The 18,610-nt window shown below is 41.1% G+C and overlaps 1 protein-coding gene across 2 annotated transcripts in view; it reads left to right on the top strand.

The window, feature by feature from the left end:
• The window catches only part of LOC117558923 (glutamate receptor ionotropic, NMDA 3B-like), an 86,733-nt gene extending 71,409 nt beyond the window's left edge, over positions 1 to 15,324 (top strand). Inside the window, exons 9-12 of one of the 2 annotated variants that reach the window (XM_034235477.1) lie at positions 8,602 to 8,753; positions 9,928 to 10,092; positions 12,907 to 12,974; positions 13,749 to 15,324. In XM_034235477.1, coding sequence (XP_034091368.1) covers positions 8,602 to 8,753; positions 9,928 to 10,092; positions 12,907 to 12,974; positions 13,749 to 14,700 — 1,337 coding nt within the window. In that variant the 3' untranslated portion in view covers positions 14,701 to 15,324. The remainder of the gene's footprint in view (positions 1 to 8,601; positions 8,754 to 9,927; positions 10,093 to 12,906; positions 12,975 to 13,748) is intronic. The other variant, XM_034235478.1, reaches the window with a different exon arrangement.
• Positions 15,325 to 18,610: the final 3,286 nt, after the last annotated feature.

An 18,610-nucleotide genomic window follows, 5' to 3' on the forward strand; every position in this document is an offset into this window, starting at 1 on the left:
TTAAAGTAGAGACACTACATACTGATATAACACCTGAACATCAGCAGGAGAGGACTCTTTAAAGTAGAGACACTACATACTGATATACACCTGAACATCAGCAGGAGAGGACTCTTTAAAGTAGAGACACCACATACTGATATACACCTGAACATCAGCAGAAGAGGACTCTTTAAAGTAGAGACACTAGATACTGATATACACCTGAACATCAGCAGGAGAGGACTCTTTAAAGTAGAGACACTAGATACTGATATACACCTGAACATCAGCAGGAGAGGACTCTTTAAAGTAGAGACACTACATACTGATATACACCTGAACATCAGCAGGAGAGGACTCTTTAAAGTAGAGACACTACATACTGATATACACCTGAACATCAGCAGGAGAGGACTCTTTAAAGTAGAGACACCACATACTGATATACACCTGAACATCAGCAGAAGAGGACTCTTTAAAGTAGAGACACTAGATACTGATATACACCTGAACATCAGCAGGAGAGGACTCTTTAAAGTAGAGACACTACATACTGATATACACCTGAACATCAGCAGGAGAGGACTCTTTAAAGTAGAGACACTAGATACTGATATACACCTGAACATCAGCAGGAGAGGACTCTTTAAAGTAGAGACACTACATACTGATATACACCTGAACATCAGCAGGAGAGGACTCTTTAAAGTAGAGACACTACATACTGATATACACCTGAACATCAGCAGGAGAGGACTCTTTAAAGTAGAGACACCACATACTGATATACACCTGAACATCAGCAGAAGAGGACTCTTTAAAGTAGAGACACTAGATACTGATATACACCTGAACATCAGCAGGAGAGGACTCTTTAAAGTAGAGACACTACATACTGATATACACCTGAACATCAGCAGGAGAGGACTCTTTAAAGTAGAGACACTACATACTGATATACACCTGAACATCAGCAGGAGAGGACTCTTTAAAGTAGAGACACTAGATACTGATATACACCTGAACATCAGCAGGAGAGGACTCTTTAAAAGTAGAGACACTACATACTGATATACACCTGAACATCAGCAGGAGAGGACTCTTTAAAGTAGAGACACTACATACTGATATACACCTGAACATCAGCAGGAGAGGACTCTTTAAAGTAGAGACACTATATACTGATATACACCTGAACATCAGCAGAAGAGGACTCTTTAAAGTAGAGACACTACATACTGATATACACCTGAACATCAGCAGGAGAGGACTCTTTAAAGTAGAGACACTACATACTGATATACACCTGAACATCAGCAGGAGAGGACTCTTTAAAGTAGAGACACTACATACTGATATACACCTGAACATCAGCAGGAGAGGACTCTTTAAAGTAGAGACACTACATACTGATATACACCTGAACATCAGCAGGAGAGGACTCTTTAAAGTAGAGACACTACATACTGATATACACCTGAACATCAGCAGAAGAGGACTTTTTAAAGTAGAGACACTACATACTGATATACACCTGAACATCAGCAGGAGAGGACTCTTTAAAGTAGAGACACTACATACTGATATACACCTGAACATCAGCAGGAGAGGACTCTTTAAAGTAGAGGCACTACATACTGATATACACCTGAACATCAGCAGGAGAGGACTCTTTAAAGTAGAGGCACTACATACTGATATACACCTGAACATCAGCAGGAGAGGACTCTTTAAAGTAGAGACACTACATACTGATATACACCTGAACATCAGCAGGAGAGGACTCTTTAAAGTAGAGACACTACTACATACTGATATACACCTGAACATCAGCAGGAGAGGACTCTTTAAAGTAGAGGCACTACATACTGATATACACCTGAACATCAGCAGGAGAGGACTCTTTAAAGTAGAGACACTACATACTGATATACACCTGAACATCAGCAGGAGAGGACTCTTTAAAGTAGAGACACTACATACTGATATACACCTGAACATGAGCAGGAGAGGACTCTTTAAAGTAGAGACACTACATACTGATATACACCTGAACATCAGCAGAAGAGGACTCTTTAAAGTAGAGACACTACATACTGATATACACCTGAACATCAGCAGGAGAGGACTCTTTAAAGTAGAGACACTACATACTGATATACACCTGAACATCAGCAGGAGAGGACTCTTTAAAGTAGAGGCACTACATACTGATATACACCTGAACATCAGCAGGAGAGGACTCTTTAAAGTAGAGACACCACATACTGATATACACCTGAACATCAGCAGAAGAGGACTCTTTAAAGTAGAGACACTAGATACTGATATACACCTGAACATCAGCAGGAGAGGACTCTTTAAAGTAGAGACACTACATACTGATATACACCTGAACATCAGCAGGAGAGGACTCTTTAAAGTAGAGACACTACATACTGATATACACCTGAACATCAGCAGGAGAGGACTCTTTAAAGTAGAGACACTAGATACTGATATACACCTGAACATCAGCAGGAGAGGACTCTTTAAAGTAGAGACACTACATACTGATATACACCTGAACATCAGCAGGAGAGGACTCTTTAAAGTAGAGACACTACATACTGATATACACCTGAACATCAGCAGGAGAGGACTCTTTAAAGTAGAGACACCACATACTGATATACACCTGAACATCAGCAGAAGAGGACTCTTTAAAGTAGAGACACTAGATACTGATATACACCTGAACATCAGCAGGAGAGGACTCTTTAAAGTAGAGACACTACATACTGATATACACCTGAACATCAGCAGGAGAGGACTCTTTAAAGTAGAGACACTACATACTGATATACACCTGAACATCAGCAGGAGAGGACTCTTTAAAGTAGAGACACTAGATACTGATATACACCTGAACATCAGCAGGAGAGGACTCTTTAAAGTAGAGACACTACATACTGATATACACCTGAACATCAGCAGGAGAGGACTCTTTAAAGTAGAGACACTACATACTGATATACACCTGAACATCAGCAGGAGAGGACTCTTTAAAGTAGAGACACTATATACTGATATACACCTGAACATCAGCAGAAGAGGACTCTTTAAAGTAGAGACACTACATACTGATATACACCTGAACATCAGCAGGAGAGGACTCTTTAAAGTAGAGACACTACATACTGATATACACCTGAAACATCAGCAGGAGAGGACTCTTTAAAGTAGAGACACTACATACTGATATACACCTGAACATCAGCAGGAGAGGACTCTTTAAAGTAGAGACACTACATACTGATATACACCTGAACATCAGCAGGAGAGGACTCTTTAAAGTAGAGACACTACATACTGATATACACCTGAACATCAGCAGAAGAGGACTTTTTAAAGTAGAGACACTACATACTGATATACACCTGAACATCAGCAGGAGAGGACTCTTTAAAGTAGAGACACTACATACTGATATACACCTGAACATCAGCAGGAGAGGACTCTTTAAAGTAGAGGCACTACATACTGATATACACCTGAACATCAGCAGGAGAGGACTCTTTAAAGTAGAGGCACTACATACTGATATACACCTGAACATCAGCAGGAGAGGACTCTTTAAAGTAGAGACACTACATACTGATATACACCTGAACATCAGCAGGAGAGGACTCTTTAAAGTAGAGACACTACTACATACTGATATACACCTGAACATCAGCAGGAGAGGACTCTTTAAAGTAGAGGCACTACATACTGATATACACCTGAACATCAGCAGGAGAGGACTCTTTAAAGTAGAGACACTACATACTGATATACACCTGAACATCAGCAGGAGAGGACTCTTTAAAGTAGAGACACTACATACTGATATACACCTGAACATGAGCAGGAGAGGACTCTTTAAAGTAGAGACACTACATACTGATATACACCTGAACATCAGCAGAAGAGGACTCTTTAAAGTAGAGACACTACATACTGATATACACCTGAACATCAGCAGGAGAGGACTCTTTAAAGTAGAGACACTACATACTGATATACACCTGAACATCAGCAGGAGAGGACTCTTTAAAGTAGAGGCACTACATACTGATATACACCTGAACATCAGCAGGAGAGGACTCTTTAAAGTAGATACACTACATACTGATATACACCTGAACATCAGCAGGAGAGGACTCTTTAAAGTAGAGACACTACTACATACTGATATACACCTGAACATCAGCAGGAGAGGACTCTTTAAAGTAGAGGCACTACATACTGATATACACCTGAACATCAGCAGGAGAGGACTCTTTAAAGTAGAGACACTACATACTGATATACACCTGAACATCAGCAGGAGAGGACTATTTAAAGTAGAGACACTACATACTGATATACACCTGAACATCAGCAGGAGAGGACTCTTTAAAGTAGAGACACTAAATACTGATATACACCTGAACATCAGCAGGAGAGGACTCTTTAAAGTAGAGACACTACATACTGATATACACCTGAACATCAGCAGGAGAGGACTCTTTAAAGTAGAGACACTACATACTGATATACACCTGAACATCAGCAGGAGAGGACTCTTTAAAGTAGAGACACTACATACTGATATACACCTGAACATCAGCAGGAGAGGACTCTTTAAAGTAGAGGCACTACATACTGATATACACCTGAACATCAGCAGGAGAGGACTCTTTAAAGTAGAGGCACTACATACTGATATACACCTGAATATCAGCAGGAGAGGACTCTTTAAAGTAGAGACACTGCATACTGATATACACCTGAACATCAGCAGGAGAGGACTCTTTAAAGTAGAGGCACTACATACTGATATACACCTGAACATCAGCAGGAGAGGACTCTTTAAAGTAGAGACACTACATACTGATATACACCTGAACATCAGCAGGAGAGGACTCTTTAAAGTAGAGACACTACATACTGATATACACCTGAACATCAGCAGGAGAGGACTCTTTCAAGTAGAGACACTACATACTGATATACACCTGAACATCAGCAGGAGAGGACTCTTTAAAGTAGAGACACTACATACTGATATACACCTGAACATCAGCAGGAGAGGACTCTTTAAAGTAGAGACACTACATACTGATATACACCTGAACATCAGCAGGAGAGGACTCTTTAAAGTAGAGACACTACATACTGATATACACCTGAACATCAGCAGGAGAGGACTCTTTAAAGTAGAGACACTACATACTGATATACACCTGAACATCAGCAGGAGAGGACTCTTTAAAGTAGAGACACTACATACTGATATACACCTGAACATCAGCAGGAGAGGACTCTTTAAAGTAGAGACACTACATACTGATATACACCTGAACATGAGCAGGAGAGGACTCTTTAAAGTAGAGACACTACATACTGATATACACCTGAACATCAGCAGGAGAGGACTCTTTAAAGTAGAGACACTACATACTGATATACACCTGAACATCAGCAGGAGAGGACTCTTTAAAGTAGAGACACTACATACTGATATACACCTGAACATGAGCAGGAGAGGACTCTTTAAAGTAGAGACACTACATACTGATATACACCTGAACATCAGCAGGAGAGGACTCTTTAAAGTAGAGACACTAAATACTGAAAATGGGCATATCAGGGCCCCTTAAAACAAAAAAATGAAAAGCTAACTGTTACAATAATACAATGAGAGGCTCGCTTCCTTTTTATATCACAGAAACGTACCAATTTCAAAACTAATGTGCAGAAAATAATTACATTATATTTCACTTGTTAGACGCTTTTATCCAAAGCGACTTACATACTCAATACTGTGGGCAATCCCCACAGGAGCAATTTGGGGTGAAGTGTCTCAGGGACACAACAACATGCTGACAGTGGGGTTTGAACCTGTGACCCCCTGATCCGAACAACAACGCACAACCCACTGCACCACACGCCTCCCTAATAACACTCTATGCCACTATTATGCTTTACACAACGTTGACTCAGTGTAGGATTACTGTCCATCACTAGCAGAATCTAGGTGCTTTTGTAGAAAAAGCCTTTTATAAGAATGGATTTTGGAATCGATTCAGAGTCTTTGAAGATAAGAAACTCGATTCTCACGTGCATTTATTTTTTCTCCACCCACCCTTAAGCAATGGTAAAAAAATCCTCAGATATTAGATATCTAAAAGAAAGCCTCAAAGCATTTGTAGATGTGAACCATGCTTCCTATAAATAAACATTAATTTCACTACTTACAGAATCAGAATACCTTTATTAGTCCCACAGAGGGGGCATTTGCAGCGTTACAGCAGGACAGAGCCACAGACAGCTTAGTGTTGCATATCTTACATGCGTTAAAAAAAGTACTAAGTTATAATATAATAAACAATATGCTAAAAAAAAGATTAAAAGTTACATCATTTTCAAAAATACAGATCAAAAACAAATCAAACCTACAAATCAAATCCTGTAGCAGTTCTTAGGATTTAGCAGCCCGGTATATATTACAGTTATTATATGTATATAAAGTATATATTGCACATAGTTTGACGGTATTTAACAACAAAGGTGTTTTTAAATTAAGGTAACACACCCTGCCTGAAATCACCAGTGAACTTCAACAACAACACATTAACAGTATTTTCAAAGGAACACCATCGACAGAGGAACAAGAATAAAGAAAAGAAAAATCTTTAATTTTAAAAGGTTTCCCTGCAAATGGAGTGAAACTAATCTTTGTTTGGCCTTTGTACAAAACTGAGTCTTGTTTCTGTAACTGGAGGCGATGTGTGTGTAGTGAGTGTGGAGTGAATGCTATGAGTCACGCGCTACGATTAGCGACTGATGCGGTTTTATTTTATTATTATTTGATGTTTTTTTTGACAAAACAACATTTTCACCTGGAGAAGGGTGGTATTCTCTCTTTACACATTCAGATTTGTAATACTGCCAGTAAAATAAATTAATGAAATGTCTATTATACGCTGATGGCTGCATAGAGTATCATATTCCTCTTAATACTTTCCAGGGATGCTTCAGGGCTGGCTGAAAACTCAAATGGAAATCTAACCATGTAACAAATGAAAAATAACCATGCATGCAGGAAATGAAAAAAAAACATAATTGAAGGTGACAAAGCAATGGGGGATTGTGTACAGGTGAGAACAAAGTAATTTAAGGCAATCAAACAAATTTCACTTAAGATAAAATTGACATTAATGATATTATTATGGGCGGCTGTGGCTCAGTGGATAGAGTGCTGGACTTTGAATCAGGGGGTAGCAAGTTCGAGTCCCACTGCAGTCAGCATGTCGTTGTGTCCCTGGGCAAGACACTTCACCCCAAATTGCTCCTGTGGGGATTCCCCACAGTACTGTAAGTCGCTTTGGATAAAAGTGTCATGTAATGATATTTCTTCCTAAATCTTGAGTCTCATAACACATGATGGTGCAGGACCAACTCCTCCCACATAGTGTTTTCATTTTCACAGAAGTAATTTATATTACACTAATAAATCACCACAAGGTGACCACAGCCATGGGAGTGCATATCCAAAGGGAACAGCCTGTAAGGAGCACAGACGGGTAGAGTGTGTCTGATCCACTAAAGAGAGAAAGGGTTGAGTGGAACTTGATCCCACTACAACCTCAGAGATGACTCCATGTCAGCCCAACAATCTGACGGATGTGAAGTGTTGGAAATGGAAAAGAGTATCAGGCATGACAATTTGTCATTTTTATCTTGTGAAGTGTTTCCATAATGTAGGACAACTCCAGTCTGGGTGTAGGATGCTTCACAAGGCTCCAGTCGAAAAGTGTGTCGTTTGACATCGTGTACAGCATGCTCCGTGATACTCAGATGTCCACATTGATCCCAGAAGTCTATCTCTAGCCTAGGCATGAACTAATCCATCTTTTTCCACCCTGATACCAATTCCAATGCCCCAACTCAAGGTACCGATAAGATACTAGTGCTCTCTTTTTAACAGCTTTAAAGATTTGTAAACCTCACTGCTTGAAACTCTATGCACCATTTTTTGATGTGAGGTTACATGAGGCCAGGGATGGCTTTGGCACTGAAAACTGATGTGACAGCCTGCTGTGATTAAATGTAACTGATAGCGGAAACACTGCATTTTTTATAATGGCACTGACAAAGAAACTGTATTAATATGGACGGGTCACATCTGGCCAATATCCGATCCACTTAGTAAGGACAATATTGGCGTGATACCAATCGGGCATCAACTTAGCAAGTCTTGTCTCATAAAAGACAGCATGCTGATATTTGTCCTCTACGCAGGGGACACCTCCGACAATCAGTGGGTTTGTGCTTTGTTTCACCACAAAACACTAAACCAGGGAAAAGCCCGGGGCAATGTAGTTGCACTGCATATGCACTGGGAGAAAAGCAGTTGATCTTGATTCCCTCTGAAGCCTGAGCCCTTCCCTTTTCCAGAGGGCATCAGCCCTTTAGCTAACCTCACCTGGCTGTGGTTAGTTATGCACGTTAGACAGTTTTTTCGTGTCTCTTCCTCAGGCATGTTCTTCAGATTCTGTTATATATAGCATATGTATTTACTCCTGTGTGTGTGTGTGTCTCCTATTTTAGGTTACGGTATCGGCCTGCCGCAGGGCTCTCCTCTAACCCGTAATGTGTCAGAGTTTGTGAGTCGCTACAAGTCTGACGGCTTCATGGACATGCTACATGACAAATGGTATAAGGTGGTCCCCTGCGGGAAGCGAGTCTTTGCCGTCACTGAGGTAAGTCATTGGTGGGAGAGTGTGCTCATGTGTTGTGTACGTGTGTGGTGTGTAAAGCAAAGCCTTGTGCTGCTGTACTCCTATAAATGAGTTTCCCTTTGGGACACAGACTGGATTGCCTGCCAGCCAAGCACACATACACTGAGACCCGTTCACATACACACATGGACAAATACGTATCACATAAACCCAGGCCTATTTACTGACCATAACCTGAGTTACAGTCACCTGGTGTCGGAGTGTCGATACCTATTTGAGTGCTGCGACAGGGAACTCGTCGTTCTTGCCCTCCCTTTTTAAAGAACTGGGGATCTGTAAAAAGAGCCAACTATCTTTATCTCTTTATCTCTGTTTGTAAATGGAAGCTATTCAACTCCCTCTGGCCATCTCTTTTAAATCACACATAGTCATATCATCGCAACAAACACAGTTACACAGTCATAGGTTTCTCCAGTGAAATGAAAACCTTAACTTCTCCCTGCATCAGGAACCTATTACTTTTCATCGCATTTGAAGCCCAGGGAGTGGACTGCTCTCGAACAATGTAGGCATTAGTGCGATCTTGCCCGCTGGATTGGGAGCAAAAGGAGGTCAGTATTGTCGCTGATGAATTTGCTGAGTCAGCAAAGGGCTAATTGCCATCGGAGGCAATGCAGAAATGAGTCGGGTGAAGGAAACATTATTAGAGAGTATTGGAAAAGCTCACCATTGTCTCTTCCACTTCCTCCAGGCACATAGAAATCCTCATGAGAGATAGACACAATGTCAAGGGGAATGTGGGCGACCCAATTGGGAACAAACTGCTCGTCAATTAACCATCATCTCTTTTTACCGTCTCCCTCTTTACTGCTGTTCCTTTCTATTACCCTCAGTTTTGCTTCCCCCTCAGCTCTATATGCTTTTCTGTTCTCCACGTCCTTTTCTTTCCAAACATGTCTTTTACGCTGCTGCCCTCTCCACTTTGTGTTTGTTCTTATGGGCGTACACAGACAAACTAGATGCACAACAGCAGAATATCAATTGCATATTCACAAAAAGTGGCCTCAATGGTAATTATGTAAATACAAATCATCGATCTCTGTATTTTCCTTTGCGTCGGCTTAAGTCTTTACTAATCTGCGTTACTCCCCAAACCTCCCTCTCCCCTCTCTCTCTCTCTCCTCACCGCCCTCAGACTCTACAGATGGGGATCCAGCATTTTTCCGGTCTGTTCGTGCTGCTGTGTATGGGGGTGGTCGGAGCCCTGCTGACCTTGGCAGGTGAACACACCTTCTATCACCTGGTCATCCCTCACCTCCGACGCACACACACTCTGCAGTACTGGCTGCACACCAGCCAGGTGAGTACAGGCATCATGTTTGGACACATGCACACACACACACACCAATATACAGCTGTCCCCTAGTTAAGGCTTATTTAACAGGTAACCTACGCCCTCTACTGTTTAAAACTCATAACAGGAACAAGAACAGGACTATTATTTTATTTAAAACTGAATGCAATCATGTTTTAAACGACAATGTAACGATGATTTCTCATAAATATTAATAACTTGAAGCTAAATGTATTGCTAATTGTATACTTTGTTAATTAGCTCATTTGTTTTTTAATTGTGCTGCATAAAGTTACTTGGACTATTCTTGAATTAATATGTTAATTAAGTAAAAAGTTATTAAACTGTTCCCACTGGCAGTGCTGTATTCTTTTTGTATTCTATTCTAAGGCGAATCATTTATAAACATCTTACACGGATCATTTAATGTACGTTTTCATTCAAATGCTCATCTATTATCACTTTTTACTCTAATACTTTGGAAATATGGTTATTTAAAATGGATTTAAATATCATAATAGAGGATTTAAAGAAAATTAAGATAATAAAATACATACTTGGAAGATTTACTTTTGCATTAGGGCCTCTAGAGCAGTGATTCTCAAATGGGGGTACGTGGACCCCTAGGGGTACGTTGGGGTACTGCAGGGGGTACGTGGACCCCTAGGGGTACGTTGGGGTACTGTAGGGGGTACGTGGACCCCTAGGGGTACGTTGGGGTACTGCAGGGGGTACGTGGACCCCTAGGGGTACGTTGGGGTACTGCAGGGGGTACGTGAACCCCTAGGGGTACGTTGGGGTACTGCAGGGGGTACATGAGATACAAAATAAAAAAAGTTAATTAAAAAAATAGCGTGCATGATTACAAAAATTATATAGAAAACACAATTGTCTATAAAATATTCCTAGAACCACCAAGGAGGTCCTCATATAAACATTCAAATGTGTGTATTGTATTTTATAGTTTTTCATAATATATCATTTCGATTCACTTCAATTGAAAAACTCCTTGGAAAAATCTGTTTTTAAAAAATGCATAAAGGAGAAAATATCCTTAGTTTGTTGTAATTCATGCATTAAGGAGTTAATAGATCACACACTGATGGAACATCACTATATTGTAATGATTTATATAGGCTTTTTCTATCAAAAATGTTGGGGGTCGGTCAGGAGGTACTTGGCTGAGAAGATGTTTCAAAGGGGGTACATTACTGAAAAAGGTTTGAGAAGCACTGCTCTAGAGAACTGGTGTCTCTAATACGACGTACATCACAGGAACCAGAAATTGGGGATTTAAAGGTCATGTTGAGTTTTTTAAGAAAGTCTAGCCATTTCCCCAAATGAGGTGCCTGTAGCAATATATTTGAGGGAGCAATGGATGTCAACACGCCTCCCATTAGTTTACTTCATCCTTCTGAAAGGGCAACCACTCCCAGGCAGCCTTTAGCATTCATCACCAAGCTCCGTTATCTGAGAGGAGGACGTCTGAGTTAGTCCAAGTCAAGATAATGACTACCTAGAGTGAGAGGGTGTTTCTCAATCTCGAGTCAGAGCCACTATTTCAAGCATACTACGTCATCGAGTGCCGCCGAAGGGCTGTTCCAATGTCCAGCATACTTGGAATTCTACCGAGCCCGGCGTACTTCGTTTGGAGACATTTCGAGGCTGCACATGTGTAGACTCTGCGGTCTTAAAATCCCCACAATGCTTTGCGCACGGACCAATTTCCCCAAATCTGTGGCGGAAAATGTAAGGCGGGGCTTCTCATATGACGCACACCTGCACACTTGCTCGCCTGTTCCACTCTTCGTTTTCCGAATGCTAGGAAGTATTCTTGCCTCGCTTCTGAAGCAAGATGCTCGGCAGACATGTGCTACCAAGCAAGCGTACTCGACATTGAGAAACACCCAGAGTCTCACTTTCCCTCTGATATCTCCAGAGGTATATCAGAAAGAATTCAACTCATGTAGCTTAAAATTGCTTTGGAGTGATTGTTTTCAGTCTAACCAAAGCACTTTGGAACCAAAATGGACTTTAGCAACTGACACATTAACCTAATAAAATACCGTCTCTCTGAATATACAATAGTTAAATCCTTCAGAGGAACACCACAGCATGATTTTTAGGTCCAATTGTGCTTTTTGGGCTTTTCCCTTTCCTGTAGTTGTATAGGTTTGTGTGCATGTAAATGGTCTGCGGAAGATAAAATCCCAAAGTTCCCTTTACGCAGCGTCCACACGGCGGCGTGCGTTGAAGCTTGCCGTGTCTGAAACTCGACCAACAACCAATCACATGAATCTCCCGCCCCGAACACACAAGCACGCGGTTTGATTGGCTAGAGCTTGTACTGGCATATGATCTGATTTGATTGGCTGACGCTTCCGTCGAAGCTTCAAAAGTTGAACATTGCTCAACTTTTGAAGCGAGCAAAGCGAAGCGACGCTCCCACAATGCAGTTCGGCAAAGCTTGACATCACCCCATTCAAAGTGAATGGGCAGAAGCGTTGAAGCTTCAACGCACGCCGCCGTGTGGACGGGCCGTTAGAGGGAGTTTCTCTTACACACACTTAGGCAGCATGACAAAAATAGAGACCTTTTTGAACATTAAAGCATGTAATCATGTCACAGTGGAGGCACAAAATACAAACCTAAAAATTAACATAATATGTCCTCTTTAAATAATAGCTGTCACTGATGTTTTGTACTTATTAGACTAATGGATGTTAGCAGCTCTAAGTAATCATCTTTCCTGCTCTATTTCACAGCTGATAAATTATTTCACATTATAATCGCTGGTTCTCTTTTCTTCTTTACTTCCAGAAAATTCACAGAGCCCTCCACACCACGTATGAGGATGTTGGGAAGGAGCTGACGGACCTTGACCAAAAGTAAATTACGTAATCTACTCACTTCATTTTCACCGTTCTCTTGAAACTGCTAGAATAAGCCAGTTCAGATGCATGCAGAGATATTTAAACAAGATACACCATTCATGTCTAGCGAGAAATAGCTTCTTTCAAGAAAAAGTCCTATTTTGACATTTTGAGAAACACACTTTCTGCTTTTTTCCTGATAGTAAGATGATAAATAACTTTCATGTCTGTGCAGGAAATATGAAGCTACAGCCAGAAACTGTCTAGCTAAGCAAAAATACCGGAAAACAGCTAGCCTGGCTCTGTCCGAGTTTAGATCTGCCTACCAGCACCTCTCTAATTAACACGTTATATCTTGTTTTTGTTCTAAGCTGCTGACAGCTTAATATTTACCGAACAGAATGTTATCGATCTTCTTATCAAACGCTCTGCAAGAAAGCGGATAAGCATATTTGTTAAATGTCAAACTGTTTCTTTAAAACAAGTCAATTAGTGTGATTTGTTCGCTTTTTTAACTTAATAACAGACAAAATAATTTGTTAAAATTAGGATATCTTGCACTGACAGCCTCATGTTAGATATAAAACATGACTTATTTGTTTATATTTAACCCAGAGCAATTCTAATCTAAAACAAGGGATATTAATAGGTATGAGTCGGATAGCCATGCTTAATGTGTTATAATACAGTATTGTGTGTTTGCATTCAGTTATAGGAGAATGTTTACTGCTGTACAGTATATCTCACTGGATATATGCCCTTTGCTGTGATCTTCCTCTCTTTCACTAGCCCCTCCTCTTGTATCTCAGAGAACTGCACCCTCCACAGGAAACACCATCAGCCTTCTCCCCCATCTCCTCCCACATCCCTCCCTGCTTCCACTACAGCTGGAGACACCTGCAACTCCTCTCCATCCCATGAGCCCAAGGAGAAACGCGTGCACTTTGACCTGGAAACCCTGCACAGCTACCGCCTGCACACACACACCGCCTCAGTGCGCGGCCGGCCCGGGATGGTGGGCCGTCCTGGACTCGGTTTAGGAGGGTGGGGGATGGGGGGTTTTACCGCCCCTCCGCAGATTAGCCTCCAAGCCAACGGAGGCCCTGTCTCCTCCCTGGCTTCCACAGGCTTGGTGCTCTCTCCTCTGGGGAGCAGGGTCGCTCAGACGAGCCTGTGGGAGGGGGAGCTCCAGGACCTGCAGGGGAAGATCGAGACGTTTCGCACCCAGCTGAGAGACGCCCTGGCCAGGAGGGCAGAGATCCAGAGCAGCCTGGAGAGAGAGAGGAGCGGACTCGTACGCAGGGATACCAGCCTGGAGAGGGAGAGGCAGAGGATACAGACTATAAACACAGACAGAAGTAGCTCCACTCAGCCCAAACTCCCAGAGAGAGACAGGACCAGCCAACTGCAAACCCTCAATAATCAACAGACAGGGAGGGTTAACCAATCAGGCGCTCCTGGGACTCAGCCAAGCAGCCAATTAAACACAGTGAACAGTTTGGACAGAGGGAGAGCCAACCAGATACGCACTGTTAATACTTTGATCGGAGAAAGGACTGTCCATTCGCGCACTTCCACCAGTTTGGAGCGGAGTAGAGTCAACCAACCAGGTGCTGTAAACATTACTGTCCAATCACGGAACACTTCTAGCCTGGACAGACAGATGGTGAACCTATCACGCACTCTGAACGCTTTGGAGAGGACAAAAGCCAACCAATCAGGTGTGAGCAGTGGGACTTGATCGTCTTTCTGATGCTGCTGGTGTGTAGGATTTCAAAGGGAGTCGGGCAGCTGGTATTTGGATAGCCGTGGGAAGATGGCTTTTGTTGGAATGGGTTAAGTTTACGGGATGCTTGCTAAAAAATTACAGTATATGTTGACTCACACTATTACTTACTGCAACCCTAATATTTTCACACTCGCTTATAATTACAACTAAACAACTCTATAACTGCAATTGCTGTTAAAATGTCTACATTGTCCATGAAATCATAAAAAGGCAATGCAATCTTGTTGAATGACAGTATCAGTGTATTTAAAGGTCAACCATGACTGTATGGGTAATCTAACAATGCTGAAGTGTGCTTGTGGAGACCGGTTGAAACCATTAACCACTGTTATCTAGACACCAGAACTTAATTACAGATATGATCCATTGTCCTGGCTAAAGAGGCCTACAAGAGCACAGAATAATCCAAATTATGTGAAAAAAACAGCAAACAAAACTATTTGAAAAAGCGCATTTAACATCCGTTTTTACAGAGGGCTAATAGCAGGAGATACATGCAAAAAATGTATGTATTCAAAGTCATTCAAGTAATAATTTCCCAGTAAATGTGAATAATAAAGGGATTAAAACTGTGAAGAAAGAGTGTTACAGCCCCGAATTGTTGTACCTAAATACCCCATGACATAAAACAAATCCTTCTGTGTTGATACCTTGTGAGTATTGTCCCGCCATCAACACTACAAGACTGATGACAGTATTTCAAAAACGGATATTTTTATAGCTAAAACCCACTCTCGTAAAATGTGTAAAAACTAAAAAGGTTTTTTGCTTTTGGAAGAGACGCTATGAGATGGTAATTTTCCCCTGTGATTTGATGGTCTTTCATAAATAGAATACCAGGGCAGGAAAATGCACATTAAAGGAAAACCTGCTTGTTATACTGTCTGTAGTGAAATGGATTAGTGCCATTTAGACTTAAATACATACCTCAAACCCCTTTCATGGCTGCTGCATTAACTAAATCAAGGTGCAATGTCATTTAAATGGTTTTGTCGATGTTGTTACCTTGTGTCGTTACGGGCAGTCTGTGAAAACAGTACTATGATTTGTTCTGTGGCTCCCAAATGTCTCTTTCTAAAAACTTGATATAAAAAGGCGTAAGTTAAGGTGGGTTTCCTAACAAGGGGATGCTATTTGAACATTTAGAGATCAGTGTACTACAGACTAAATGTCAGGACATTTATGACTCCCCGAACTCTATGAAGGTGGAATACTAAATCCCTGCAGTACCACTTTAATGTGAAACTTGGCCCTTTTTTGGGTGTATTTGAGGTGGAAACACAGATGACCCCCCCTTATTACTTGTTGGACTACATTAACATTTAATGTGTCCATCAGTAGCTGCAGCAACATGAGTCAGAGTTGGCTGTCAGTGTTCGAAAGCTCTTTCCATTTTCTAAAGTGCTGTAGCTGGCATCATTTCAAAGACAGTGGTTCTTTATATCTGCTTCAGACTCTTAATAATCTAACAACCCAACATTGTTTTACATTGCAGCAGTTAAAACTAAAGAAGTATTTATTTATCTGAACCTTTAAAGGTCCCATGTCATGGCCATTTCTACTGATCATAATTCCATTGTTGAGGTATAATAAAATAGATTTATATTGTGCAAAAAACAGACCCGGTGGAATCTAGGGGTCAGGGAGGAGAAATCGGCGGAGCTGCAGCTGAGAAAAGATTGAGTGTGTGTGTGTGAGGAAGTCCACGGACTTAACGTAACGGCTCTGCGGACGTAACGTAACAGCTCCACGGATTGGTCCATTTGGACCAATCCACGGAGGGGTCGTCGTTACGTCACTTGGTTTCCTGAAGAAAGAAATTGAAAAAGAAAATCTCCAACGAGGCGTTCTGGGACAGATATTTTCTGTGTTAGAGTTGTACTCGCTACAGGGTGTACTTTGAGGGTTTGTGACTCTGCAGACCGTTTACATGCAGAAAAACCTTCACAACACACAAGGGGACGGGTAATAACCGGAAAAGCATGACATGGGACCTTTTAAATTGTCCAAACAAAACCCCAAACAGCTCAAAACAGTTGTGTATCTGCATCAAATGTCACCAATTTGAAATGAATTTGTTCACCATATACATCATGAGTCGTTGACTGTATTGCGCATGAATTAACACTGATAACAAATAACTAGCTCCTGCACATCTGAATGAGTGTTTTTAGTGTTTTCTATCGTTACTAATCATTAAAAACATGTACAATTTAAAACAGTTTACACTCAGATAAAGCATAATCATTTTGTTTACTACTTAAAAGGAAATAGGTGTCATGCCAATGATAAAGAGAGAAGGCTCTTTAGATGTTGACTATATTGGACTCTTACGCAGTTATTCAGCCAACCACCAGAGGGAGCTGCTTCCCACGGCTATGGACAATGGAGAGTTTATAGATTGAGGTTTATTCCAACAAAACCACTTAAATAAATATGAAAGATTGATGGTGTGGTTTATGCTGTTCTCATGCAACGGCAGAGGACCTGGGGAAATAAGGCCTTTGTGAAACCACTCCAGCACTATACAATGTGATGTCTGCTAATAATATTGTGATCCTTAATCTTGTGCGGGGACACTTTAAACAGGTGTTGGGAATTTCACTGGCCCACTGGTGTGAGGCAGAGATATTACTAAAAAAGATAACTTTTATGATGGTACTGATGTACATTTAAGCGTTGCTGTGGTGTGAAGTGGTTGTGTTCACATGCCATGGTGTCTATGAGGAAAAAATATATATATTTTAGGTCTTTATTGAGAAAGAGCTTGTGGTACTGGATATTTAAACAAATACTTTAAAATCTACCCCTTGTAAAAATTGTATCTGCATATTATTGAATTTTATCATAAAGATCATTCACATGTTTTGAAATAAAACATTTATATACTTATTTTCTTGTATAATCTCATATTTCTTAGTGTGAACTGCAAAGAAGCTGTCCCCAAGCTACTTTGACATCCTTGGATTATTTAAGAATATTCCTCTAGGTGAGCACAGACTGTCCAATTCATTGTGGTACATTTAGCCCTTGTCTCGCCCATTTAAAGCCGTGAATTCACTCATTTCATTGCATATTTGTATGGTCATCTCATCAAAGGTTGTTTTAATGATTTTTTTCAGATAGAAATCCATCCCATATTGTCAAGGCCACTTCATACGTGAGTACAAAATCACACATTTACCACAAATTACTCTGTGATAACAGCCAAGTGTACCGATGGGAAATGTGTTAAATGCATATTTAACTGCAGCTGAGCCGAATGTGCAAGATCACGGCTATTTCAAACTCTCAGTTCCCCATGAGTGTTGAAACAGAGCATCTGCCCCACTAGCTATTATACTGGATGAGCTGTAATTGGTAACAGGTGTTAGGGGCGCATACTTCAGATATTTCAGTAAATGGAAACCTCGCCATTCGGCTAAGATTTTTTGATTTTTTTAAAGAAAGTAAATGGGTTTTAATTAATTATCTAATGCGAAGTCAACTGAGAAAACCCAAAGAGAGCAGGATTTTTGTATCTTTGGATATAGACCACAACACCTGTTACCTCTGAACAAGTATTGCTCAAATGTGTGTCTGCTCTGATTAGCACTGGTAAGAATCACAAGGGCCTTGACCGATCTGCATTTGTTTTGGCGGGGGGGGGGGGGGGCACTGCTGTTGTTGTCTGCTATCACAAGGGTTTTACAAATAGGCAGCTTGCACCTTTATAGTATATACAGTCTATGCTTCACCGTACCACTTGGGTCCCCGGCTGAAAAACGGAGTCTTGTTTATAAGCTCTAGCACCTGTATAATGCATCTTCAAAGGGGGGAAGTCTGTGCTCCACGCTAATGCTTTAAGGAGCACTGTGTTGCA

This window comes from Gymnodraco acuticeps, unplaced genomic scaffold, assembly GCF_902827175.1.
Source record: "Gymnodraco acuticeps unplaced genomic scaffold, fGymAcu1.1, whole genome shotgun sequence".
Lineage (NCBI taxonomy): Eukaryota > Metazoa > Chordata > Actinopteri > Perciformes > Bathydraconidae > Gymnodraco > Gymnodraco acuticeps.